Raw genomic sequence first — 26,125 nt, 5'->3', positions numbered from 1 at the left:
TTGCTCAGAGCCCGGTCCAGCCTGGCCTGGGATGTCTCCAGGGATGGTTCATCCACCACCTCTCTGGGAACCTGGGACAGGCTCTCACCACCCTCAGGGGAAACAATTCCTCCCTCAAGTCCAGCCTGAATCTGCTGTAGTTTAAACCGTCCCCCTTGTCCTGTCTGGGGGCAGGCGGGTGCACACGAACCTCGGGCCTGTTTCAGTGACAGTTCTTACGTTTTTAAAGAAAATCCGCCCCTCGGACGTGCGTGGGGTCCCCAATGAAACGCCTGCAGCGCCAGTCGCGGCCCGTCCGGGGCGCTGCGGCAGCGGGACTACAGCTCCCGGCGTGCTCGGGGCGGCGGCGCCTCCCGCCGGGCCCGGGGCCGGAACTTCCGCGGGGGGAGCGCGGCCCGTCCGGCGGCAGGGCCGGGGCTCCGGCGTGGCGGGCCCGATGGCGGCGCCGCCGCCGGTCTATGTGTACAGTCCGGAGTACCTGGCGCTCTGCGACTCCCTCTGCAAAGTGCCCAAGCGGGTCAGCGCCGTGGCGGGGCGGTGGTGCGGAACCGCGGGGCGTTGGGAGCGCAGCGGCGGGGCCGGGGGAACGCCTGGGAGTCCGGCGGCTTGAGGGCGGCTGCCGGCGCCTTGGGGCAGCGGGAGGGCGCGGGGAGCTCGGGGAAGGGGCGGTGGGTGTGTGGCCCGTGTCTCCCGTCACACCGGCGGCACTTCCCGGTGACCCCCCCGCCCCGGGGTCCCGTGCGCTGCTGGGCCCCCCGCCGCACCGGGAGTGACCCCGCGAACCCCGTGGGGGGACCTGCCCGGGACCCGCTGCCCGTTCAGCCGCAGGTCCGCCCGCCCCGCTCGCCGAGCGCCTGTCCTGCGCTAGAGCTGCTCTCACAGTCTTCTTCTCCGTTTTTTAGGCCAGTATGGTACATTCGTTGATTGAAGCGTATTCCTTACTTGATCAGATGAAGTAAGTGCTCCTGTTTTCTGTGAACAGAATCTCTTCTTCTTTGCTGAGGTTTGGAAGATACTGAGTAACTGCAGGTTTCTGTCCCTGTTGGCAGTGTGACTATAGGAGCACACACCGTGTGTATTTCTGAGAGCTCACAGAATCCCAGAGTGTCAGGGGTTGGAAGGGCCCTGGAAAGCTCATCCAGTGCAATCCCCCCATGGAGCAGGAACACCCAGATGAGGTTACACAGGAAGGTGTCCAGGCGGGTTGGAATGTCTGCACAGAAGGAGACTCCACAACCCCCCTGGGCAGCCTGGGCCAGGCTCTGCCACCCTCACCCCAAACAAGTTTCTTCTCAAGTTTAAGCGGAACCTCCTGTGTTCCAGTTTGCACCCATTGCCCCTTGTCCTGTCACTGGTTGTCACCAGAAGAGCCTGGCTCCATCCTCCTGACACTCCCCCTTTCCATATTGATCCCCAGGAATGAGTCCCCCCTCAGTGTCCTCTTGTCCAGCTCCAGAGCCCCAGCTCCCTCAGCCTTTCCTCACACGGGAGATGCTCCACTCCCTTCAGCATCTTGGTGGCTGCGCTGGACTCTCTGCAGCAGTTCCCTGTCCTGCTGGAACTGAGGAAAGTCTGCTTGTTTAGCTCAATGGCCAAGATTGCGGTAATTCTGGCAGGTGTAATTTATGATTACCTTTCCTGGTTGGATGGGACACAAATTGCCCTGTGCTTTCTCCGTAGAGCACGCTGTCACCTGCTGCTCTCGTGGCTCTGAGCAGAGGTCGTGGTGTAGAAACCGTCCTTGTTGATATCGCTCCAAATCCCCGGGCCAGTGCTGATGCTGAGAGGGACCATGTTGTTTTGCTGTGTCGTGACTGATTTGGGAGACGTTTTGTGAGGTCTTGGTGCTGTTCAGGAGAGAAGATGCGGTCTGAAGTGAAAGAGTGAGAACCCTCCTGACCCATTAGGCTCTTGACACTGGGGAATATGAAGGGAAAAAAAGGCTTAGCTCAACTTCTCTTGGGTTGCATCTCATAAAATCTAAAAAAAACCCGATGCTCCAGTTCAGCAGGGCCAGAAAGTCCTATGGGGACTATTAAACTGTTTTTTTTTCTTTCTGGTCATTTGGTCGAGCATGCTTGGGAAGTGGCTGTAGGTACCATTACAGAGGCAGAGCCAAAGGGCTCTTCCCCCTGCTGTGGGTGAGAAGTACCCGGTGCCTGGGCTGCCCTGGAGCTGGCAGCTTCTTGCAGCCTTCCAGTAGCAAGGGAGCTGTACTGGGGTGCCTGTGTGTGTGCCCCCAGAGTGTGGGATTTGGAGAGGGCTTTGACACGTCACAAGATTTATTTAGGCTGATTGCAGGGCTGGGAAAAGCGACGTGCAAGTTGCTGAGGACAGAGACGGTCTCTGCTTTGCATGCAGGGGAGTTAAGAGTGTGTAAGAGGTGCTGGTCAGCTCCTGACCCAGCGGGCTGGATTCTTGCTGCAGCACTGGGCTGAGCCTGGACGCTGTCACTCCATCATTTCCCCTGTGTGCAAGCACTGTAAGGTCTTCTGGGGATTGCTCAAGCTGGGAGATGCGCAGAAAAGGAGAAGAAACGTGAAGCAAATTGGATAGGTGGATGCAGGCAGCACCTGCAGTCGTTCCTGGTTGGGACGGGCACAGCAGACATTGCCACGCTGGGGGAAAGGCCTGCTCCAGCTAAGCTGAGTGGCTCTCACCCTGACAGTCCTGTTTGCTTTTTCAAAAGAAGGCTGCTAGTCTGAGGAGGTTAAGGCTGGGCATTCCAGCTGAACTCTGGAGGCTCTTGACATAACATGCTTCCTTCCTCCTCTCTGCCCAGGATAGTCAAGCCAAAAGTGGCCTCCATGGAGGAGATGGCAAGCTTCCATACGGACGCCTACCTGCAGCACCTGCAGAAGGTCAGTGAGGAGGGGGATGACGACCACCCGGAGTCCGTGGAGTATGGACTGGGTAAGGACATGTGTATTCAGCAAGAGGTTAACTGGGCAGCTGGACCAGGCTGGTCTTTGCTGGGGGTCGGTCAGAGGGGTGAGCTCGAGTGTGCTGCTGGGCTGTTTGTGGAGGGCAGTGCTCCTTGGGGTGTTGCTGAACCCTGGCAACCAGCCATCCCTCCTCAAGCTGGTGTGTTCACTGCTGCCAGCAGAGCTACAGCCAGCCCCACACTGCTGCTGGCTGCCTGTCCCTCGCACACCTGGAGCCAGCGCGTTTTGCTGCTGCTTTGAGGATCTGGAGTGGGACATGGGGCCCTGACGTGCTGCCCTTGGCGCAGAGCTGAGAGCGGCTGCTGCGGTGGAGGCCACGCGTGCACAACGGCCGAAATGCGGCCACGGACCGGAGCGGCTGCTGTTTGCCTGGTGGCTCTGCTTCTGTCTTGAGACACCCACGCAGTGCAGCGGTGACAGCGGGCGGGTGGCGGTGGGTATGGTCTTTGTCTCAGGAACGGGAGTGACCCAGCACTGAGGCGGGGGTGCAGGGGCTGCGCTCATCTCCTGAGTACTCCCCAGATCTGCCCTTCACATTGCTCTGCTCTGCAGGCAGAGGAGCAGCCCTGGGCTCACACCTTGCTGGGGTTCGGCTCTGTAGGAATAGGTGAAGATCATATTCCAGCTATAGAGCTGGAGAGTACCTAGGCCTGTCTCCTTTGTGGATGCCTGTTTTTGGTGGGAGGTACATTGGTGACCGTGTCAGGGCTTTCCTGGTAGAGCAGCCAGAGAACTGAGTGGTTTTGCGAGATGGTACGAGGGACCAGTGGGTCAGGCTGGCCAGTCACACAGCTCAGAAGTTGGTTCAAGACCCGTCTGTGAATGATCTGAGTGCAAAGAAACATTTTGATGGTTGATTTTTGCGGCAGGTCAACCCTGGCTGTCTGCCAGGTGTCCACCAAGACTCTTTCTCTCCCTCCTCAATGGGGTAGGGGAGAAGATAGGAAGGAAAAGATCATGGGTCGAGGTAAGGGCAGGGAGATCACTCACCAGTTACCGTGATGGGTGAAACAGACTCGACTTAGGGAAATTAATTCAATTTATTGCCAGTTAATAACAGAGTAGGATAGTGAGAATTCAAAACAAACCTAGAATCACCTTCCCTGTCATACACCCCTCTTCACTGACTCAGCCTCACTCCCAGCGCTTCTACCCACCTCCCCCTGAGTGCTGCAGGAGGACAGGGAATGGGGGTTGTGGTCCATTCATCACACGTTGTCTCTGCTGCTCCTTCCTCTCACACTCTTCCCCTGCTGCAGTGTGGGGGCCCTCCCACGGGAGACCGTCCTCCACGAACTGCTGCAGCGTGGGTCCTTTCCATGGGTGCAGTCCTTCAGAACAGACCCCACGGGGTCACAGGTCCTGCCAGCAAACCTGCTCCAGCCTGGGCTCCTCTCACAGAATCCCAGAGTGTCAGGGGTTGAAGGGCCCTGGAAAGCTCATCCAGTGCAATCCCCCCATGGAGCAGGAACACCCAGATGAGGTTACACAGGAAGGTGTCCAGGCGGGTTGGAATGTCTGCAGAGAAGGAGACTCCACAACCTCCCTGGGCAGCCTGGGCCGGGCTCTGCCACCCTCACCATCAAGAAGTTTCTTCTCAGATTTACGTGGAACCTCCTGTGTTCCAGTTTGCACCCATTGCCCCTTGTCCTGTCACTGGTTGTCACCAAGAAGAGCCTGGCTCCATCCTCCTGACACTCCCCCTTTCCATATTGATCCCCAGGAATGAGTCCCCCCTCAGTCTCCTCTTGTCCAGCTCCAGAGCCCCAGCTCCCTCAGCCTTTCCTCACACGGGAGATGCTCCACTCCCTTCAGCATCTTGGTGGCTGCGCTGGACTCTCTCCAGCAGTTCCCTGTCCTGCTGGAACTGAGGGACCACAACTGGACACAATATTCCAGGTGTGGTCTCCCCAGGGCAGAGCAGAGGGGCAGGAGAACCTCTCTGACCTACTGACCACCCCCTTCTAACCCACCCCAGGTACCATTGGCTTCCTGGCCACAAGGGCCCAGTGCTGGCTCATGGTCACCCTGCTGTCCCCAGGACCTCCAGGTCCCTTTCCCCTACACTGCTCTCCAACAGCTCATTTCCCAACTTATATTGGGACCTTGCCACTCAAACCCAATACAATTTTTTCCTACTTACACCCCCTAAATCTGCTGTGTGAGTCCAAATCCAGTACCTGTTGGGAGGGTTTTGTGCCATGACTTTTTCATTGTGTCTGGAACAGAAAGTTTGAGCTCAAAACAAAGAGGATGTGCTTCCCTGGAGGAAAAGGCCTGTTGTGTCTGACACACGGACTCTCACCCGCAGGTTACGACTGTCCGGCTACCGAAGGGATCTTTGAGTATGCGGCAGCCGTGGGAGGAGCCACCATCACCGCAGCCCAGTGCCTGCTGGATGGCAAGTGCAAGGTAGCGATTAACTGGCCTGGAGGGTGGCATCATGCAAAGAAGTAAGAAAACAACCTCTTCCCTTGTGTTTTCTCACCTGCTGTCTGAACCCCACCTCTAGCTCCCGGTGCATCCAGCGGGGATCGGCTGGAAGAGAGAACAAGGTGTGCGAGGGTGAGGGAAGGCAGGAGGTGCGTGGGGCAGAAGCAGAGCGTAGGGCAGAGGCCTGAGAGCCGGCTGGTTACTGCCCGGTCCTGGTGCTGCCAGGGACTGCAGCGCAGGTTGGGACCAATGTGATCAGAGGTGTCCTGCCACCCATTGGTACTTGGTTGTCTCTGGGAGCTCCAGTGAGAATTGATTTCGCAAAGGATGTGGAGAGGCAAACGATTGGTGTTGCTCCCAGCATGGAAGGGAATGAGAACCTGTCACCCAGATTGGTTGGTGTGGCTTTTCTGGTTTCTTAATAAGAGGTTTGGAACAGTGTAGGACTGACCTCTGTTTTTCCCCATGCTCTGTGGGTGGCTGTTTACTCTGAGCCGTAATGTCAATAATGAGCTTCCAGAAAAACAGCAGAGGATGTAAAAATTTTGTCCCTGAGTCCTGTGATGAAAATAAAGTGGTAAAAATAGTTTGTTTCCATGGCTTCCCTGTTTTCCATGGGTGTGTGTTTGATTTTGTGTCCCCCATCTCACAGAGCATGAGGCCTGTCTGCAAATGCGGACAGTACAGCACCCTTCCTTGTCCCGTTAACTGGCCCTCGCAGCGCTGTTCTGTTTTTACTGGGGAGCCCCAGAAATTGTCAGAAACCACGTGTCTAACCCTGACAGTTGTACATGAATGTGTAGGTTTCTCTTCTTGCTCCAGTGACTTTTCTGACCTGGGAGAGAAACCCTGGATGTTTCTGTGGTGATGTGCAAATCCCAGGGATGGCAGCATCTCGTCAGGACCCTTTTCCTGCTCAGCGCTTTGCTGGAGGTGCCTTCAGCTTCGGCTTGGTGAGACAGGAGAGAGTTGGGCTCGGCTCAGCTGCGCTCCCTTGCTGTTTGCAGGAGGGATGGCTCTTTGAAAATCTTCCGTTCTCTTTTATCTCGATTGCGTGGTTTATAAAATGCCTGTAACAGAAGAAATCTCAGCGGCATTGCTGCCAATGAGCTGTGCTGTTAGCATTGCTCTGGGAAGCAAAAAGTCTGTTTAAAAAAGGCATTGAATACATCCTGATCCCAAAGGACCTTCCCAGCCACGCGGGCAGGTGGCACAGGATGCTGCGGAGTGAGCAGCCGCCGTGGTAGGTGCCAGTCCAGTGTGAAGGTCCAGCCAGACTGACACCCAGCTCCAGGACCTGTGTCCTAGCAAAATACATGTCCTTTTGTCAAAAAAGACCTGCTGTCTAGTAGCATAGTTAACTTTCCGAGGTCGCAGAGGTAGGAATGGTAACCACTGTCACCTGGGGCTTTTAGAGCTCCCAGTTCTCTGGTGTGCCTTTGGGGCAGAGGGTGGGATGCTGAGCTGGTGCCTTTTCTTGACCCAGCCCAGCTCTCTGTCCTGGCAGTGACAGCCCGAGCTGTGCTGTGTGGTCTGTGGGGCCAGAAATCCCGCGTCCTGGCCCTGAGCTGCAGCTGTGACGCTGCTCAGCCGCTGTCCGAGCCGGCGTCCTGCTCTGCTCGGCCTCAGGTTTGAGAGAGGTTGTGCGTTACAGTGTGGAGAGAGCGCCCGAGACTGGACGTGGTTCGCTTTGCTTCCTTACAGGCTGGGAAAGAGGGGAGGAGTACGGTGTGCAATTGCAGCTCAGGAAGATTCCCAGGACACCCGCTAACATCACTGTAAACGAACGGCGTCACTGGGAAGCAGCTGTGCTCCCTGACATCTGCAGGGGATGGGAGCAAGTGCAGTTCTGCTGCCCCGGGCTTGCTCCTTGCTGTTAGCAGCTGTTTGCTGCGCAGGGAGTGTTGGGGGAAATGAGCCGAGTGCTGTGGCTGAAAGTCAAGAAGCATTTCCAAGGGGCAGATCTCAGATCCTGGAGCCGTTTGAGCCCGGGGCAGAGGGGTTCGGATCCTCCTGCTGCAAAGTGGGAGTGTGTATGGGCTAGTGCCGAGTGGTGACAGGGACTTGATTTTGAAGTGAGTCTGCAGTAGGGATTGAGAAACTTTCTTGTTCCTTTGATGCCAACAATATGGCAGCTACCCCTGATGTGTATCAGGGATAAGTCTTTCCATGCAACATCTGTCCTTTGTTTATTCTGGCTGAGCCCAGGAGCTGTATTGTGAGGGACTGCATGTGGAGCGTCCTGTTTGCATTTTGCTGGGGTGGAAGGGAGGGTGTTGCTTTGGGAAGAGGCTTAACCATCATCCCCTGAGACTCTGGAGCAGAGCAGCAGAGTGGTGCGACTGCCTTGGACCTGCCTTGCACTGCCGGGACCATCCTGGGAGCAGTGACCTGGGTGCTGCCTCTGGCTGCCCGGGGCTTGCAGGAGAATGGCCAGGCAGGACTGTCCGGGGGCCTGTCCCCGTGCTGCAGGGGGAGAGGAGGTACAGCAGAGAGTGCGTTTGGGTCGAGTGGCTCCAAACTTCTTTAAAATATCTCAGGTGTAGAAAGCTAACGTTTTATTAGTGCAACAGTGCAATGTTCAGGGGTGCCCTGCCAAGCCCCCATGGGGCAGGGCCTCTCTGCAGCACAGCCGGGTCATGCATTACCAGCCACCAGCAAGCCCAGGGTTGAGAAGCTGTTGGCACAAGGAGTCGTGTCCTCTGTGCTGCCCAGATGTGCTTTGAGATGTTCCTGACCCATCCCTTTGCAGCTGCTGGGCCTTGCCCGGACTCTTCATCCTCCTTTGTGCCCCCGTGAGTTGGAGGCTCATGAAGTAAAAGTGACAACTGTGAGGTCAGTGGCGATTGCGTTGGCGGTGTTCAACCTCTCAGACATTGTTTTTACAGAGATGAAGCTTCTGGCTTTTGTTACCTGAACGATGCTGTCTTGGGGATCCTGCGGCTGCGCCAGAAATTTGACCGTGTCCTTTATATCGATTTGGATTTGCATCATGGGGATGGTAAGGCCCAGCACAGGCTGCAGACAACACAGCCACGCAGCCTCGGGGAGGGATGGGAGAGGTCGGGGTCTGTGGGGACAGAAGGGCTTCATCTGCTGCAGCAGCTGTGGCTTTGCCTCCTTTCAGTGCAGTCAGGTTCCCTCAATCCATTTCTGCCTTGTCCTGCTTGATGAATTTACCCTGTGCTGCTCATCAGACCTCTCTTGAGGGTCTGGGCAGCAGTCTTGTACCTAAAACCACACACAGCATGACTGCATTCCAATAATGCCCTCCGGCAGTGGCTCTGCAGCCAGGACGTCCCCCAGCCCCTTGTCTCATCCCAGCACAACAGCTGCTGACGGTGTTTAGTTGTTTAACGCCACCAGTGCCAGCTGGAGGCAGTCAGTCAGTAGTAAGCATTGCCTTTCAAAGAAGGCTTGATGCTATAAAACTAAAGCCAGAGCTGGCCTTGCTGAAACTACTGTCCTTCAGCAATGTTCTTTCAACACCATTCAATGTTTCCAGCTCTCCTAAATGTTATGGTATGCTTCATTTTGCTCTGTTTTCCCCCACATTTGGTTTCTGTTAAGTTTCCTGTTACTTCTTTTTCCTTCTCCACCCCCGCTATTTTAACGTCTTTAAGGAAAAGGCGTGTTGAGCTGCAGCAGTGCTGAGAACAAGAGCTCGGTAGCTCTGGTTGCAATCAGAGCCATCTCTGGCCAGGGCGTCCCTGCTCAGCTCCCTCCCTCAGACAGGCGAGTGCTGCTGACCTGGGCGCTGACCTGAGCTGTCGAGACCCGTCCAGTGCTGATTAGCGTGACACCCACCAAATAAATGTCAGTTGTGACCTTGCTGCAGTTGAATTCGGGTCTCTGTTGATTAAGGATGGATTTATTGAGCCACGTCTGGTTTTCTGCTTTGTTCATTCTGTTCCCTCTCCGCTTGCTGCCCCGTGGTTATTGAGCGGCTCGTTTGTGTGTTTAGACTCTTATTTATGTGAATGATGCATGGAAGCTTTTTCCTCTTCTGTTTTCTGGTAGGAGTTGAAGATGCCTTTAGTTTCACCTCGAAAGTCATGACTGTTTCTCTGCACAAGTTTTCACCAGGATTTTTCCCAGGCAAGTTGAACTTATGAAGTTGGTGCTAATTAGGTTCACACATCACTGATGAGGCCCCAGCAAAGGCAAGTCCTGTCCGTTCCGTCCAGCAGAGGTGTCTCACTGCCTTTCCTGTTGACTCAGGAGAAGAGGGGCAGCTACACTGGGCATTTCCTCCTTTCTGCTTGTGGAAAGAGTGAAGCTGGGGAATGAGCTGTTGGAGAACAGTGTAGGGGAAAGGGACCTGGGGGTCCTGGGGACAGCAGGATGACCATGAGCCAGCACTGGCCCTTGTGGCCAGGAAGCCAATGGTACCTGGGGTGGGTTAGAAGGGGGTGGTCAGTAGGTCAGAGAGGTTCTCCTGCCCCTCTGCTCTGCCCTGGGGAGACCACACCTGGAATATTGTGTCCAGTTGTGGCCCCTCAGTTCCAGCAGGACAGGGAACTGCTGGAGAGAGTCCAGCGCAGCCACCAAGATGCTGAAGGGAGTGGAGCATCTCCCGTGTGAGGAAAGGCTGAGGGAGCTGGGGCTCTGGAGCTGGACAAGAGGAGACTGAGGGGGGACTCATTCCTGGGGATCAAGATGGAAAGGGGGAGTGTCAGGAGGATGGAGCCAGGCTCTTCTGGTGACAACCAGTGACAGGACAAGGGGCAATGGGTACAAACTGGAACACAGGAGGTTCCACTTAAATTTGAGAAGAAACTTGTTCCTGGTGAGGGTGGCAGAGCCTGGCCCAGGCTGCCCAGGGAGGTTGTGGAGTCTCCTTCTGTGCAGACATTCCAACCCGCCTGGACACCTTCCTGTGTAACCTCATCTGGGTGTTCCTGCTCCATGGGGGGATTGCACTGGATGAGCTTTCCAGGGCCCTTCCAACCCCTGACATTCTGGGATTCTGTGAAACTGCTGGGTGGCCACTTCAGCCCTTGCAAGCTGCAGGACAGAACTGGGCAGAGGATGAGAAGCGGGTCTGTCCAACCCCTCTTGCGTTGGTGCTGGCAAGTGGGCTTCACTAGCACGCCAGGGGTTCTGGCTCTCTGCTCCCATCCCACATGTGTCTCCTCCTGCTGATCCCCTTTCCCTCATCCTTAACCATGGGGTGTTTCTGGTTTTCAGGCACTGGTGATGTGACAGACGTTGGCCTGGGGAAAGGTCGCTATTACAGCGTGAATGTACCTATTCAAGATGGCATTCAGGATGAGAAGTATTACCAGATCTGTGAAACGTAAGCCTTCTTGCTCTTGTGCAGTGTACTTGGATGGGATTTTAGAGGACAGAGACTGCACAGATTTTGTTTATTTACTATTTTTAATTACAGTCCTTCCTTAAGGCTTCTTGCAGCCCTCTGCTCTTGCCGAGGCGCTGCCAGATCAGGCATTCCTGGAGAAAAAAGGCAAAGAGACTGTGCGAAACGGTGTCACCTGCGTCGGTGCCAAGGACGGCTTCCTGCGCAGTGCTGCTGGAGGCTGATCTGCCACAGCACAGTGATACAAATAAATGGCGAGGAAGTTTGCTCCTGGCAGCTTGGAGCATGTGCACTTTGAGCTTTCCTTTCTATAATTTGCAGCGCTTGTGTTTGATCACTTGTGTTCTAGTAGATAAACTCCGGTGCCGCTTTCGAGGCGGCGTGGCACACGGATCATTGCCTGTTGTTTCTGGAAGCTGAATGACACAGGCTCCAATTGAAGTACGTTGTTACTAATTGCTGCTGCGTGGGAAGGGGTCCTCCTTACTCAGGGGAAGGGTAGGACAACGTGGGCCTTGGGCAGAGGTGACGCCGCTCTCATCCATCCCGTCCTTGACATACGCAATAGAGAGGCTGACTCTGGGTCACTTCAGGAAGGACACTTACGCCGACTTGACCGCTCTTCCCTTGGCGCTGTGATTTTTCTCTGCCTCGGTCTGTTTAGCTTGGTGAGACTGTGGTCAACGTGGCCTGGTAGCTGTCAAAACACGGATGGTGTGAGTAGGCAGCCCTGCCGTGGTGCTGGGGCTGCGCCGCTGTCCCTGGGGCGAATACGCGTGCTGAGTGGAGATCCTGCTTTCGCCCAGGCTCATGTATTTCACCTCTGAGTTTTTTCTGGACATTTTCTCTTCACCAGTCAAGTTTTTCCCAGTGATGTGTGAGTGTCAGCAGTGAATTTGTGGTGTTTGTAGAGCTGGCGGCCTCAGCCCCGCAGGCCCCTGCCTTGGCACTGGGCTCAGTGGGGCTCCTTGTCTGGGCGCAGTCTCTGTTTAAGTTTCTTCAGGTGAGTGCTCATAAATGCTCTTTGTTGTGGAAGCAGCTCCGCAGTGGCCTCTAGTTGCATATGAGATAGGAACTGGTGATGCTTTGGTTCTATTAATCAAGGCAAGAGCATTTATTCCAGGGGTCACATCTGTTTCTACTTCAGCAAAATAAAAACTTTGTTGTGAAAGGGACATGTTTTTCTCCATTATTTGCCTTGTATTTGGGGCTTTGGAGCACAGTGCTGGGAACGGGATTATTCCCTTTGTGGTGTTCATGATACTAAAAGCCTCCTGGAGCAAAGCCAGATGCCTGACATGCCCAACTGCCTTCTGCAAGAGAGAATACTTGTAATAAACTGTCTCGAGGGGCTGGCCCTGCTGCACCCCGGCGTCCTCTAGAGCTGCGGGAAAATGTGCTTCTGCCTCAAGAGCCATGTGGGAGAGAGGAGAGTGAGAACCTGGACAGCGCCTTGCTCTGCTCAACCTGCCTGGTCCTGCTGAGACGTGTGTGAGAGTTTAGGATTGTTTTGCGAGATCCTTCTCTTCAATGTGACTTTTACAGAGGAGAAAAGCCCCTGGATTTGGCTCCTACAGCCCTACTGCTCTGGGTACCGATGTAACTATGTGGTTTGGTGCTGTCACTAAGCTGATCAGGACTAGATCCCCCTCCCCTGTGTGTTTTTAGCGATGTTTTTGCATTCACCAGACCTGTGATGGGTGCTTTGAGAGAGAAACTTACTGCAGGAGAGTAGCAGAGGGCTAACTGGGACCAGAGGGACCTTAACGGGTATGAGGGGTGTGTGAGAAGACAATGCAGAAACCTGGAGGGGCATCAGTGGATCTGAGGGACCCAGCACCCCCCGAGCTGTGTTTATAGTAACCCCCCCTTCTCTCCACAGCGTGCTGAAGGAGGTGTACGCTGCGTTCAGCCCCAACGCGGTGGTGCTGCAGCTGGGGGCAGACACCATCGCTGGAGACCCCATGTGCTCCTTCAACATGACGCCCGAGGGAGTGGGCAAGTGCCTGAAGTACGTCCTGCAGTGGCAGCTGGCAACTCTCATCCTGGGGGGAGGTGAGTGCACATGCATCCTGATGCTCGCAGGGAAACCGCTTTGTCCCCCCGGAGCCCTTCCTCGAGTGCGTGCCCGTGGGCTGGCGCTGGCTGGAGTTAGCAGGGTGACCGCTGGGCAGCATTGGGAGGACACTGTGTTTTCACAGAATCCCAGAGTGTCAGGGCTTGAGGGGCCTGGAAAGCTCATCCAGTGCAATCCCCCCATGGAGCAGGAACACCCAGATGAGGTTACACAGAACCCCCAGGTCCCTCTCCCCTACACTGCTCTCTAATAGGTCATTCACACAGACCTGAAATCCTTGATACCAACAGGTGTAAATCTCAGTCCTGAGCCTAAGTTTTTGAGTTGAAGGCTGCTTGGCTCCTCCAGGGAGAGCAGAGGCTGTTAACCCTGATGTTAACCAGTCTGAAATCTGTGACTATGTCAGGACTCCATCACAGGTCCATGTTTTGTGCTGTAAACACCAACCTGCCTCAGTTCTCCAGTTCAACACTGCATGCTTTATTCTTTGAGAAACGGAGCCTCTAGAAGTTCAGCTGTAGGATTTTCTTGTCCGCCTCATTTTTCCATGACGTAGAATCACAAAACCATAGAATATTTTAAGTTGTAAAAGACCCTTAACATCATCATATATTAGTTTCTGATATTTTCTCACATCTGTTATTTGCTTGCTGAAGCTGCTCCATTCATGGAGTTCATTAAATGGTATTTGCTATCAGAACAATTTGATTCTAGTATGTTGACCTGTATAATTCCTGTTGAGCTGTCCCTGGCTTCTCAGTGGCACCTCTTATTCCCCTCTGTGCTGATCTCTTCAGCCATTCTCTTTAAAAGTGAGCGCTGTGTTCCCAAACCTTGGGCATCTGGCAATGAATGGTTCTGTTTGGATTCAAGCAGGGGCTTGGGCAAGGACCCGGGGGCCTGCACGAACAGCGGGGCTCTTGCACCCACAAAAGCTAAGGGAGACTTAGCTCTGCCATGCTGCACAACCAGCTGCTTGTCCCGTGGGGAGAGCAAAGAGTGACCCAGCACTGTGCTCCTGGAAGCATTTGAAGTGGAAATTGGGGGAAGGGTCAATACTTGACCTGGGGAAAACAACCAACCAGGATCCCAAAGAGAAAGGAATGTTGAAAAATACAGTCTCCCTCTCTTCAAAGTGGCTTTCTGTTTTACTATTTTAGTTGTCTTTGCTGGAAAAAACACTCCTGCAGAACTGCTTTCAGCTCAGGTTTCTCCTTGTGGGCTCATACACTGTTACCACAGAGGTGGCCATTACCATAGTGACTATGAAAACTCATTTACTTGTAAAGCAGTCACAAGTTGTACTAGTGAGCTTCCTCTTTGTCCTCTCAAACATGACAGTGCTGAAGAGCTCACCAGCAAATGGCTGGGCGTGTGTGTTGTGCTTGATGGGTGGAAGACTGGCAGTGAAAGGGAAGAATCCCCCATCGCCAGCACTGCCCTTCGCTGCTCCTGTCACCTTCCAACACGCCTCCTTGTTGCCGGGGGCTCATGCTGGGTCTGATATGGTGGCTGGAGGATCCTGGCGTGCGCCCTGTAACTGGGGTCCAGTTTGGGAGCTCTGTCCTTGCATACAGCGTCATTTGCACCTGGGCTTGTGTAGCCAGCCGGTGCACAATGTCAGTTTTGGGCACAGCTTGAGTGGATTAAATAAGCTGAATGTATGTAAACTGTGCATCTTGTCTCTGTGTTTTTTTTTTTCCCTTCCACTAAAATCTCTCCCCTCTCTTCCCTTTCCCCACTCTTCCCCCTCCAAAATCACAATTCTTACTGGAGACAGGAGGCTACAACCTTGCCAACACAGCTCGCTGCTGGACATACCTGACCGGGCTCATCCTTGGGAGAACGCTGTCCTCCGAGATCCCTGACCACGAGGTAATGCCTTGACAACCCTCCCTTCTCCCCACACCAGAGCCGACTCATCCTACCGATTCCATGTGGCATCCTTGCTGCTCAATACTGTTTTGTTGAGACACTCTTGTGACAATAATGCACAGTCCTAGCAGCACAGTGGCTGCTTGTTCCCAGAACCTGAGGCTGTCGCGTCTTCTTGCAAAGGATCTCAGGTGCCAATAAACTCCAGTTTCAGGTTGTTACAGAGAGGATGGGGAGGGAGAGTCACTTGTTTGCTCAAATCACTCTTCAGGATGGGCATGTACTAATGCCAGGGAAGAGCCAGGCCTCTCTCAAGGCTTAAATGTTAGCCTTGATTTCCTCAGCTTACAGAAAGTACCAGGTTGCAACTCTGAAGCTTTTCTGACCAGCTGTGGGGCCAGGTGCTGTTCATCGTGATCACATATGAGCTGTCTTTTAAAGTCCTGAGTGGGGCTGGACAGCTGGTTGGAGGGACACAATCTAGACTGAGTTTTGGTGGGGTAAATATAAGCTCATAATAGGTCTCAAACCACAGATCAGTGTTACTGACCCGACAGAAATAAAACTGCACATGCGAGGCGGTTCAAGCCTGCAGTGACCACAGGGAATTATGGTTTTGCCTTTATCTAAGGATCTCACAGACCAGGGTATGTGAGGAAGTAAAGTGTTTGTGTGCATTGAAACTGGGAATTCGTCATTACAGATACAAGATGCTTTTTGAGAGGTGTTGTGCTTAGGTATGATCCTTTAGCCAGGGTTCTGCAGAAACGGGTTTTAAACAAGACTTGATCTTTCTCTTGTATTCAGGAAGTCAAAAGAGTGGGTCTCTCTGCAGGAATTAACTGCTGAAGGTGTTAGGGTTTGCCCATTTGTTGTTGCTCTGAACAGTTAATTTGCTGTGTTAATGATTTCTGTACCAAGAAATGGTACAGAAATGAGGGAATGAGTCGATTGCAAGATGTCACAAGGTGCACAGCAGGGCCCTGTGTGCTCAGGCTGCTCCTTCTCAAAGGAATTGGTATCTCCGCTTGGGCTGCGGAGCTGAGCCGGCTGCGAGTTGTGGTGCCGCTGGTCGTGGTCTGATCGTGTTCCCATTGCAGCAAAAACAGTGCTTGTGGTTTTGTTTCTGGAGATGAGGTGAGATGAGATGAGATGAGATGAGATGAGATGAGATGAGATGAGATGAGATGAGATGAGATGAGATGAGATGAGCTGCTCAGGGTTCACCATGGAGAAAAGTTGCAAGAGATCCAGCATGTCTCTTGGAGCTGTGGTGCAGCACTTGAAGAGGAATGAGCTGGAGGGAGGAGAAACACGGGCTGTCATGGATGCCAAGTGCTGCTGTTCTCACCTGGGCACCTGTAGGACACTTTTATGGCAGGCTCGTAAAACCAAGTTCCTGCCATGAGCAAGCGCGTCTTGGCTCCTGCGCCACGGAGAGGGATCGTCCCTGGGGTGGTGACATTGCCCAGCAAAGGCAGCTGGTGAGGATCAGGAGCATGGGAATGCTCATGGAACGCCAGGTGAAGTGGCTGGAGTGGCGGTTTGTCACAGCCAGAAAGCTCTTGGGCGAATGGAGTTTGCTGGAGCTGAATTGGGAACAAGTCAGAAATCCACGGTGCTCTGCTAGAATATACATCAGGTCCACAAAGAATGCATGGGGACACTGGCATGTGATGGATTGATTGTTTTAAGGCCAATGGCCATGTGTTTTATTGAAGCCTTTGTGATAGAGTGACCTTGATGATAAGAAGTAGCCTTGGTAGGTGAGTTGAAGGGTTCTGGATCAGATACCAGCTGAAAGATGGTGATATCCTTGTCAGTAAGCGGGAGCAGCAGCCCGCCTTCCTGGGATCTGCCTTTCTCTTGGTACCCAGAGGATGCAGGTGCCCAGGGACCAGGCCCCTCGGTTACCAGGTGGGAGCGGTGAATTGTGTTTGAAGCACCCTGAGGCACGGCCCTTAGGTCACCATAGGAACCTCCCGGTACAGCTCTGCTCCCTGGCTTTGCGGCAATGATGAACTGCCAATTAAAAAACATAGGGAGGAGCATTCCCTGTCAACAGGTTTATCCCACTAGTGCCTCATTAGTGGCACGAGATCCTGTTCTTCATTTACATTTATAATCCTGTTCTGAAATGAAATAAGCAGTTTGTATAAACAAGTACAATGAAAGCCAGGGCCACCGGCTGGTGCTTAAAGTTTTCCAAAGGATTTCCTTTATCAATTTTAAATGTGTTCTTGCTTCTTCCCATCGGCAGTGATCTGTGTTTTTAGCTCCTGAACTCACAACCAAGATCAATAATTTCTGAAACCAACTCTGTTGACAAGAACATTGAAGGATCATCTTCATTTTCTTTAATATAACTCTGATGTAGTTACCTGCCCCCTCCCTTCGAAACAGGGTTATTTCATAATGCTGAGCGTAGGATTTACTTGTCATGGGGTAAGGGTCCATCTCATGTTTTAAATTGGCTTGTGTGCAGTCCTGCTCTATCTTCTGGGGGTCCTGGGGACAGCAGGGTGACCATGAGCCAGCACTGGGCCCTTGTGGCCAGGAAGGCCAATGGTACCTGGGGTGGGTTAGAAGGGGGTGGTCAGTAGGTCAGAGAGGTTCTCCTGCCCCTCTGCTCTGCCCTGGGGAGACCACACCTGGAATATTGTGTCCAGTTGTGGCCCCTCAGTTCCAGCAGGACAGGGAACTGCTGGAGAGAGTCCAGCGCAGCCACCAAGATGCTGAAGGGAGTGGAGCATCTCCCGTGTGAGGAAAGGCTGAGGGAGCTGGGGCTCTGGAGCTGGACAAGAGGAGACTGAGGGGGGACTCATTCCTGGGGATCAATATGGAAAGGGGGGGTGTCAGGAGGATGGAGCCAGGCTCTTCTGGTGACAACCAGTGACAGGACAAGGGGCAATGGGTGCAAACTGGAACACAGGAGGTTCCACTTAAATGTGAGAAGCAACTTGTTGGGGGTGAGGGTGGCAGAGCCTGGCCCAGGCTGCCCAGGGGGTTGTGGAGTCTCCTTCTGTGCAGACATTCCAACCCGCCTGGACACCTTCCTGTGTAACCTCATCTGGGTGTTCCTGCTCCATGGGGGGATTGCACTGGGTGGGCTTTCCAGGGCCCTTCCAGTCCCTGACACTCTGGGATTCTGTGATTCTTAGGACTGCCAAATGACATGTTTATGAAGTCTTGATAGCCTTGTTTAGTCCCCCCAAACCACTCACAAAGCGGAGATGGTAACGCTGACAGACTTTGAGCAGGAATGGAGGAAGGAGAGAGGGAGGGAAGAAACCCACAACATGAGACTGATGTTCCCGAGTGTCTCAGTGGACCATCGGTGTTCGTAAAATGTTGGGGTTCATAAAAGGAGCAGTTGGGGTCACTTGGCTTGTTCAGCTTGGAGAAGAGAAGGTTGAGGGGAGACCTCATCATGGTCTGTACCTTCCTCAAGGCAGTGGAGGAGGAGCTGCTGATGTCCTTTCTGTTGTGAGCAGCGATAGGACACGAGGAAATGGAGTGAAGCATCAGTAAACGAGTGTGGAACGCCTTCATAAACGATGTTGAGATCGTTTTGTAAGGTGGGGTTTTTGTGGGGTTTACAGAATGGAGGAGGCCGAGGGTGCAGAGTGCGCAGTGTGAGGTGGCCGGATGGGCTCTGCTCATCGGGCAGGGCCGTGTGCTGCCTGCCGCCCGCTGCCCGCTGGAAGGTGGTTCACTGGGGAGAAGTTAAATGGAATCATAGGATCATTTCAGTTGGAATAGAGCCTCAGGATCAGCGAGTCCAACCATAACCCAGCCTAACTCTAGCACTAACCCATGTCCCTAAGAACCACCTTTTAAACCCCTCCAGGGATGGTGACTCCAGCACTGCCCTGGGCAGCCTGTTCCAATGCCCCACAGCCCTTTCCAGGAAGAATATTTTCCTAATATTCAATCTAAACCTCCGCGGCGCAACTTGAGACCAAACATCACCCTGTTTTGCACCCAGCCGGGGAGGTTTTGCCTCGGTGTGACATGCGCTTTGGCTGTGCTTGCAGGAATCAAACGCTTTGTGTGAGATACTGGCTGCGTATATACAATCATAGAGTCATTTGTGTTGGAAAAGGTCTTTAAGATTGAGTCCAACCATTAACCCAGCGCTGGCTCCAAACCGTGTCCCTAAGAACCTCTATCTCCGCATCTTTGCCCATTTGACATATTGCGATGGTCTTAAATAGCGTGGGAGCAGGTAATCTGGAGGATGGTGCCTCCTTCACCGCAGTATTGTCCGGGAAGCTGTCGGTCTGTCTGTCTCATCTCCTCTCTGCCGCAGTAGCTATGGCTACTCTTGTCTTCCTCCAGCATTTCTCTCCCTGCAGTCGTTGCACATTCCCATCTCCCGAGCCCTGGACACCGCTCCTTCCTCTGGGCCATCCCGTGGTGGGAGGGAAGACATTGGCGGTCCCAGGTGTGTCTCCCTCTGGGTTAAACCTCAGCTCCCTTTGGCCTGCTCAGAGCTTCATGGTTGCACATCAGACACCTGTGACTCTCTCAGTTTGGGCACGCCTGAGTTTTAAACGGGGGCAGTTGGGAGCTTCCAGGTGAGCTGCTGATTAAGGGGAGGATTTTCAGCTTTCCTTGGGAGTCTTGGTTCTGAACACTGCTTGTTTCATCCCTGAAAATGGCAGGGTTTTTTCAGGGATGAAAAAAGTGTATTTTCCCCTGTTACAAATAAATGGATGAGTGAGTAGCGCAGGCATTTTGCTGTTGCTGAAGCATGAGCTTGCCTGCTTGTAATACAATATCTTCCTTATTCTGAGAGATTAAGAAGTCTTCTGAAGCACTGGAAATGACCTCTTGAATCCCCTCCAGGCTGCAAGACAGTGGATACAAGGTGCTTGTGCTAATGGCTCTTCTGTAATGTCTTCAGAAATATTAAAGCTCAAGCCACGCACCTCAAAGAGAAAACCTACGTTCTGGGTTCGTTTTGGTGGATTTGCCTCTCTGGGTCCCTGTGGTGGGTCAAAACTTGGCTGGTTCCCAGGTGCTGCTTTTTGCTTCTGTCAGTTGGTGAGCGGTTGAAAGAATTTCCTTTGTTAGTGCTTCCTCAAAGACACGAAGCGCCTCTGAGGGCAGCAGCGAGAGGTGGTCGTGTCCTCATCCTGCTGCTGGCACAGGGCAGGAGAAGTGGGCAAGGGATCCTGCTGGTTTGTGTCTCGGTCTGGGACCGGGGGTGACGCCTTTTCTCCTGCCTCCTGCACAGGAACCTGCACTGGAGGGGTAGGAACGTGTTGTGTTGTGCAGCTGGGGCTGTTTGTTTCAGAGCAACTGCATCAGAGCTCTTGAATCACAGCATCACACAATAGTTTGGGTTGAAATGCCATCTAGTCCAACTGGTGCCATGACAGGGACATCTTCACCAGCTCAGGTTGCTCAGAGCCCTGTCCAGCCTGGCCTGGGATGTCTCCAGGGATGGTTCATCCACCACATCCCTGGCCAACCTGGGCCAGGCTCTCACCACCCTCAGGGGAAACAATTCCTCCCTCATGTCCAGCCTGAATCTCTTTTTTGGTTTAAAACCATCAGCCCTTGTCCTGTCAAACAGGCCCTGCTAAAAAGTCTGTTTCTAAAAGAATGCTCGTGGCTGTTCTTCAGAGACAGCTCTTCACACTCGCTCCATCTCTGATGTAGAGGGCAACCCCTCCACCCTTCCTTCCTCGCCCGTCCCTTCTGAACACCCTGCAGACACCCATCGCCGCCCTCCAGCCACGGGATCCATCCCACCACGGTTCAGCGGTGGCCACGAGGTCGTAGCCTTCGAGCAGCACAGTGGCTTCCAGCTCCTCCTGTTCGTTGCCCACGCTGCTGCGTGTGTTGGTGTAGAGGGATCTCAGCCGGGCTGTTGGCTGCGTCGCCTTCTCAGAGGAACAGCCCTTAGTTCCTCTGCAGTATTTCACTGGGCTTTCCCGTTGGCCTCTATTAGCTCAGGAGCACCTGGCTCATCTCTGTAAGACTTCAAGTGTCCTCCAGTGAGGCCAACACATTTCGGGGCCATGGCTGAGGATCCTCACAGGCACCCTGCCCCTCTGACCTGGGCATCTCATCCCACCGCTTGTCATGGGTGGGTCTGATATCATCCCTGTCCCTGATCACAATGGCATTACCCAGTTCCAGATTTACCACGCATCCCCACTGACCTGCTTTCTGGCGGATGATATAAAGCCCAGCCAGCCCCAGGCTCTGCAGCATGTGGAGCTACAGGATACTAGTTAATACCAAAAGCTTCTCAAGTGCCATAAACCACATCAGTGCAAAAGTCCGGGTTTCTGTACCCTATAACACAGACTTTGAAAAACAGTTGCGTGAAGCTCTGTCGGTGCTTTGTTTCACTTTGTCGCCACAGAAGCCAGGGGGTGAGGGAGTGTGAAATGCCGCCTTTGCTGGGATGAGCTGTGCCGTGTTATTTCCTACTTTGGATGTTCTGGACACGCGGTACGGGGTCCGCTGTGCCACTGCTTGTGCAAGCAGCACGTTATGCAGCCAATACCGGTTACTGGGATGTGTGCTTTTTCCATGGATGCTGCAGTCAGGATTTTATGTGTATGTCCTTTCTTCCTGCACATAAGCCAGCTGGCTTGGTTTGTGGAGTCAGTGGGCTTTGCCAGTGGAGCCTGTTTGCTCCGGGAGTAGCCGTGTCCTGTTCAAGAGCAAACTCAAACCAGTCCAGAGGCATCAGCCCTCAGCGAGGACTTCCCAAAAAATGGCTTTAGCCATTTTCGGTCTCTCTAAGCAGGAAAAATGTCAGTGCTCCCCTCTCATGTCAGTGTTTCAGCAGGGGTTTTGCAAAGCAATCTCCGGGCAGAGGTGGGGAAAGGAAAATGTTCAGCTATAAAGGAGATTACCTAAGAAAACTGTGAAAATAGTCTGCTTGAAAGATATACATCAGTCCTTGGGCTGACCGTGGAGAAGCTAATGAGCTAATTAGCTAAGTGTGTGCTCCCAATGCTGCATGACACGGCTGGATAGGGCTCCCGTTCAGGCTGGCCCTGGGTCCATCTCTGATCTGGATAGTCATGGTTGTTTTGCAGCCACAATGTAGTGCAGCTTCTGCTGCCCGCGTTGCTTTGGGTCAGGTGTGATCTCATTCGCACGGCACTGAAAGCACAGATTGCATCTTTACTGCTGATGTTTTGAACCCTGGTGTGTCTGCTGCTTCGCTTGCTGTGGTGTGCTCGTGCAATAAAACTGCTGGCGATCATTTGCGATTCTGCATTGTGGTGTAGAGCCCACGTGCTGCAGGTTTTTCTCCTGCGGGCTCAGCTGCATGCACAGCCAGGAAAAATGCGTTGTTAACCTCGAAACACACTGATTTTTCTCAGAATGTAAGGATATCTGATAGGCAGCACTTGAATCAAATTTGCAGGTAACCGTGTGTAAAATGGGCATCAACAGCTATCCCAAATAAAGCATTGGGGTAGACATGAGGCTGTCCTGGCTGCACCGCTGAGCCCTTGAATTGGTAGCAGTTGCATACTCTGCGGACTGTCCTCTCCTCTTCCCCACAGTTCTTCACAGAGTACGGTCCTGATTACGTGCTGGAGATCACACCGAGCTGCAGACCAGACCGCAACGAGCCGCAGAGAATCCAGGAAATTCTTAACTCTATCAAAGGTGAGTTGTCCAAGCCAACACTCTTCTGACTTGTAGGTCGTTTTGGAGAGGACTTCAGGAAGCTCGCTGAAGCCTTTCTCACTGACGAGAAAGATGAACCACATTCGCTTGGCCACTCATCGTGTACAACGGCATCGGTCTCCTGCTTCGTGTGTGATTTCAGCGTTAGTGGCACGTCAGCTCGGAGGCGTGGGTCCCTGTTGGCAACAGGTGCCGTTGCCTGTTCTCTGGCTGTGCAGAGGAGCAGGGGCCTTGTCCCTATTAAAATAATGGAACAGCCCAGGTTGTAAGGGACTTTACAGGTCATCTGGCCCAACCTTTCATGGGAAAGGGAGCCTAGGGGAAATTATTTAGCACCCTGTCCCCTATCATCTTGAAAACTTCTAGCAATGGGGACTCTCCCGTGTCGCTGGGGAGGTTGTTCCAGCGATTAGTTGTTCTCACTATAAAAAGTTTCTTTCTTATAACGAGGTGATACCTCTCTTGGTGCAACTCATACCCATTGCCCTTTATCCCCTCCATGTGGTTCCTTGTGAAGAGAGAGCCCATGTCCTCTCTCTAGCTGCCCTTCCCGTACTGCAATGCAATTATGAGGTCCTCCCAAGCCTTCTCTTCTCCAGGGAGGAGACCCAACTCCATCAGCCTTTTGTCATAAGACAGGTTCTTCAGATCACCTTTGCGGCCCTCCTGTGGCCCCTGCCTGGTCCATCCATCCCTTTGGATTTGTGGGGAGCAGAACTGCACGCAGTACTCCAAGTGCAGCTGACAAGCACTGAGGAGAGTGGGATGATCCCATCCCTGTCTCTGCTGGTAATGTCCCTGCAATTGCTGCCCGGGATCCAGTTTGCCCTGGTTGCTGCGGTGACACACCGCTGGATCATCACCTTGCTGTCCCCCAGGACCCCCAGGTCCCTTTCAGCAAGGCAGATCCAGCCACACAGATCCCATCCTGAGCTGGCTCTTGGTTGTGCTGTCCCAGGTGCTTTACCTTGCCCTCATCATTGTTCATGCTGTTCTTGTCAAGTGACTCTTCCAGCTTGTCCAGATCTGTATAAGATGGTTCTCCCTTCTGCCGTGTCCAGCTCAGCACTCAGCATGGTGTTACCAGCTGACTCGGTGAGGTTGCTTTCGATCCCATCATCCAGATTGTTTGTGAAGATGTTGAACAGTGTGGGGCCTGGTATCCATCCTTGGGGGACCCGCTTGTGACAGGCTGCCAGCCTGAGTGAAAACCATTGATCGCCACCCTCTGTGTGCTGCCTGGATGGCTGGGAAAAAGGAAACGTCATGCCTGTTTTTAAACATTATAAAAAGGAATACCCTGAGAACTACCAACCAGTCAGCCTCAGGTCTGTGCCCAGTAAGGTCATATAGCTGATCCTCCTGGAAGTCAAGGCATATAAGTAACAGAGAGGTGGTCAAAGGCATCTGGTGGTCTTCTAAAATGGAATGACTGCATTGGTGAATAAGGGAAGAGCAACTGATGTCATCTCCCTGGACTTCTGTAAGGCATTTGGCACAGTCCCACACAACATCCTTGTCTCTAAACTGGGGAGATATGGATTAGATGGATGGAGTGTTAGACGGATAAGGAATCAGCTGGATGGGCGCATCCAAGGAGTTGCAGTCAATGGCTCGATGTCTAAGTGGAAATCAGTAACAAGTGGTGTCCCTCGGGTCTGCGCTGGGGCCAGTACAGCTCAGTATCTTTGTTAATGACATGACAGTGGTATCAAGCGCACTCTCGGCAAGTGACAAGCTCGAGGGATGGGATCCATTCAGAGGGACTGGGACAAGCTGGAGAAGTGGGTCCATGTTAACATCATGAGGTTCAGCAAGGCCAAGTGCAAGGTCCTGCACCTGGGTCAGGGAAACCCCCAGTATCAATACAGACTGGGGGATGAAGGGACTGAGAGCAGCCCAGCGGAGAAGGACTTGGGGACGCTGGGGCATGAAGGACTGGACATGACCCAGCAATGTACGCTTGCAGCCCAGAAGCCAGTTGTAACTCGGGTGCATCACCAGCTGAGTGGCCAGCAGGTGAGGGAGGGATTCTGCCCCTCTGTCAGGCCCCCCTGAGCTCTGTGTCCAGCTCTGGGTCCCCAGCACAAGGAGGACATGGACCTGTTGGAGCAGCTCCAGAGGAGCCACAGAAATGGTTCCAGGGCTGGAACAGCTCTGCTGGGAAGAAAGGCTGAGAGAGTTGGGGTGTTCAGCCTGGAGAAGAGAAGCTCCGGGGAGACCTTATTGTGGCATTTCACTTTATAAACGAGGTTTCTAAGAAAGACAGAGAGGGAGTTTTTACCAAGGCCTGTAGTGACAGGTCAAGGGGCAAGAGTTTTAAACTGAACAAGGGTACGTTTAGGTTGGACATAAGGAAGAAATGTTGTATGATGAGGGTGGTGAGACACTGGAACAGGCTGCCCAGAGAAGCTGTGTATTCCTGGAAGTGTTCAAGGCCGGGTTGGACAGGGCTTGGAGCAACTTCATGTGGTGAAAGATGTCCCTGCCTGTGGCAGGGAGGTTGGACTAGATGGTCTTCAAAGGTCCCTCCCAACCCAAACTGTCCTGTGATTAATTCAGTGAGATGAAACCCTTGCTGGACATGGTTCTGGGTGTCACCAGCCTCTGACACGTGTGCCCACACAGTCTTCCTGCAGCACAGGGCGGCTGATTACAGCTGGGCACAACAAGCTGGGCTGCAAGCCCAGGTCTTGGCCTGGATGCAGGGAAGGTAGGATGGCTGGGATTACTCTGTCCACAACAGAGGAATCTCTTAGTGGGCCGCCTGGAGCTGGGGGTTAACATTTGGATGCAGGAGGACCGGGGGGCTGCGTGGGGCTCGGAGGAGGGCAGCAGCCTGGGGACGGGGGGCTGCGCTGATGCTGTTCGTCCTGTATCTCTGTCTGGTCCATCAGGTGTAGGGGTGGCAGCCCTGCCCCTGGCTGGGCCACTCCATCAGGCTGAAATATCCGTGGAAATATCTTTTCCTGCCTCCTTTTCTTTGCAGGGAATCTGAAGCACGTTGTTTAGCGGAGAAGACTCAGGTTTCTGCAAGAGGATTTCCCATGGGGAAGACAGTGTATTTATGTGAGCAGCTGGTGAAATCTGTGGCTGCGGGTGAAATTTGGAAGAAGTTACTGCTGGTTGATTCATTTTTTTTCTCTTTATAGAAGAGAATAAGAGCACTGTGGCTCTCCAGGCGGGAGTGTGGGCCCTCCAGCAGCAGCCTGCTGGTGCCGGCAGAGCCTCCCTTGCTCCTTCCACTCTCCTTTATTAACACCGCAGAGTTCATTCTCACAACTGGTTTTCCATGGTTTTTAAGAGAGGGGCTGTTCGGAGCTGTGAACCCTCCCCAGCTGGAGCCCAGCACCGCATCACCGTCCTGGCAGGAGCTCGGCCCCTGAGCTGCCCCGGGAGCGGCGCTGAGGGCCAGCCGGGCCCGGGCTGCGCCTCTTGCCCACAGAAAGGCGCAGCCGTTGTGTTTTTAACTGGGACTTTTTTTAAATAAAGTGTTTGAAATATTCCTTCAGCAGTTTCTTTTCTCCCTGCACCACCCTGCCTTGCCAGCGCTCTTTCCTGCAGCACTTCACGTGTGCACTGAAGGTCCAGCCAGCCCTGGAAAGCAAAGCTCTGCAGTTGCGCTTGCGACCTTCCCTTCCAGCCCAGTTGCTAAAGGAGCACAGGGCGAGAGGTGGGCTCCTGGAATCCTGCGTGACCCCAGGGGTGCTGCGAGGGAGGGGCAGGGCAGGGTGGCAGCTGCTGTCACGGGACATCTCGGATGAACCTCCAGATGCTTCAGCATCTCAGCGAGAGGACAGGAAA

The 26,125-nt window shown here is 53.5% G+C and overlaps 1 protein-coding gene across 8 annotated transcripts; it reads left to right on the top strand.

Moving 5' to 3' along the window:
* The first annotated feature begins 350 nt into the window (after nt 1-350).
* Nucleotides 351-25,827, top strand: HDAC8 (histone deacetylase 8). Of its 8 annotated transcripts, none has more exons than XR_010465778.1 (11): nt 351-517; nt 903-955; nt 2,783-2,913; nt 5,257-5,398; nt 8,267-8,379; nt 9,399-9,476; nt 10,569-10,677; nt 12,581-12,753; nt 14,552-14,650; nt 22,195-22,300; nt 25,311-25,827. XR_010465778.1 is itself a non-coding variant. In XM_065028166.1 (11 exons), exons 1-11 carry the CDS (start codon nt 437-439, stop codon nt 25,331-25,333), a joined length of 1,104 nt encoding a protein of 367 aa, XP_064884238.1. In that variant the 5' UTR covers nt 351-436; the 3' UTR covers nt 25,334-25,827. The 8 variants fall into 8 exon arrangements, 7 of the variants coding, with proteins under 7 accessions (XP_064884238.1, XP_064884237.1, XP_064884236.1 ...); XM_065028166.1 differs by having other exon boundaries at nt 14,556-14,650; XM_065028165.1 differs by lacking the exon at nt 22,195-22,300 and adding an exon at nt 22,337-22,487 and having other exon boundaries at nt 14,556-14,650; nt 25,311-25,568.
* The last annotated feature ends 298 nt before the right edge of the window (nt 25,828-26,125 follow it).

Source organism: Columba livia, chromosome 12, assembly GCF_036013475.1.
Source record: "Columba livia isolate bColLiv1 breed racing homer chromosome 12, bColLiv1.pat.W.v2, whole genome shotgun sequence".
NCBI classification, from domain to species: Eukaryota; Metazoa; Chordata; class Aves; order Columbiformes; family Columbidae; genus Columba; species Columba livia.
The sequence above is the reverse complement of the archived record's forward strand: the minus strand, read 5'-3'. Positions and strand labels throughout refer to the sequence as shown.

What these genes read in the sequence shown, in the direction of transcription:
- HDAC8 (XM_065028164.1), top strand. Translation starts at nt 437, where the DNA reads ATGGCGGCGCCGCCGCCGGTCTATGTGTACAGTCCGGAGTACCTGGCG. An exon ending in TCTGCAAAGTGCCCAAGCGG is followed by an intron (nt 518 to 902) that starts GTCAGCGCCGTG and finishes TCCGTTTTTTAG; the next exon opens with GCCAGTATGGTACATTCGTT. An exon ending in AACTCTCATCCTGGGGGGAG is followed by an intron (nt 12,754 to 14,555) that starts GTGAGTGCACAT and finishes TACTGGAGACAG; the next exon opens with GAGGCTACAACCTTGCCAAC.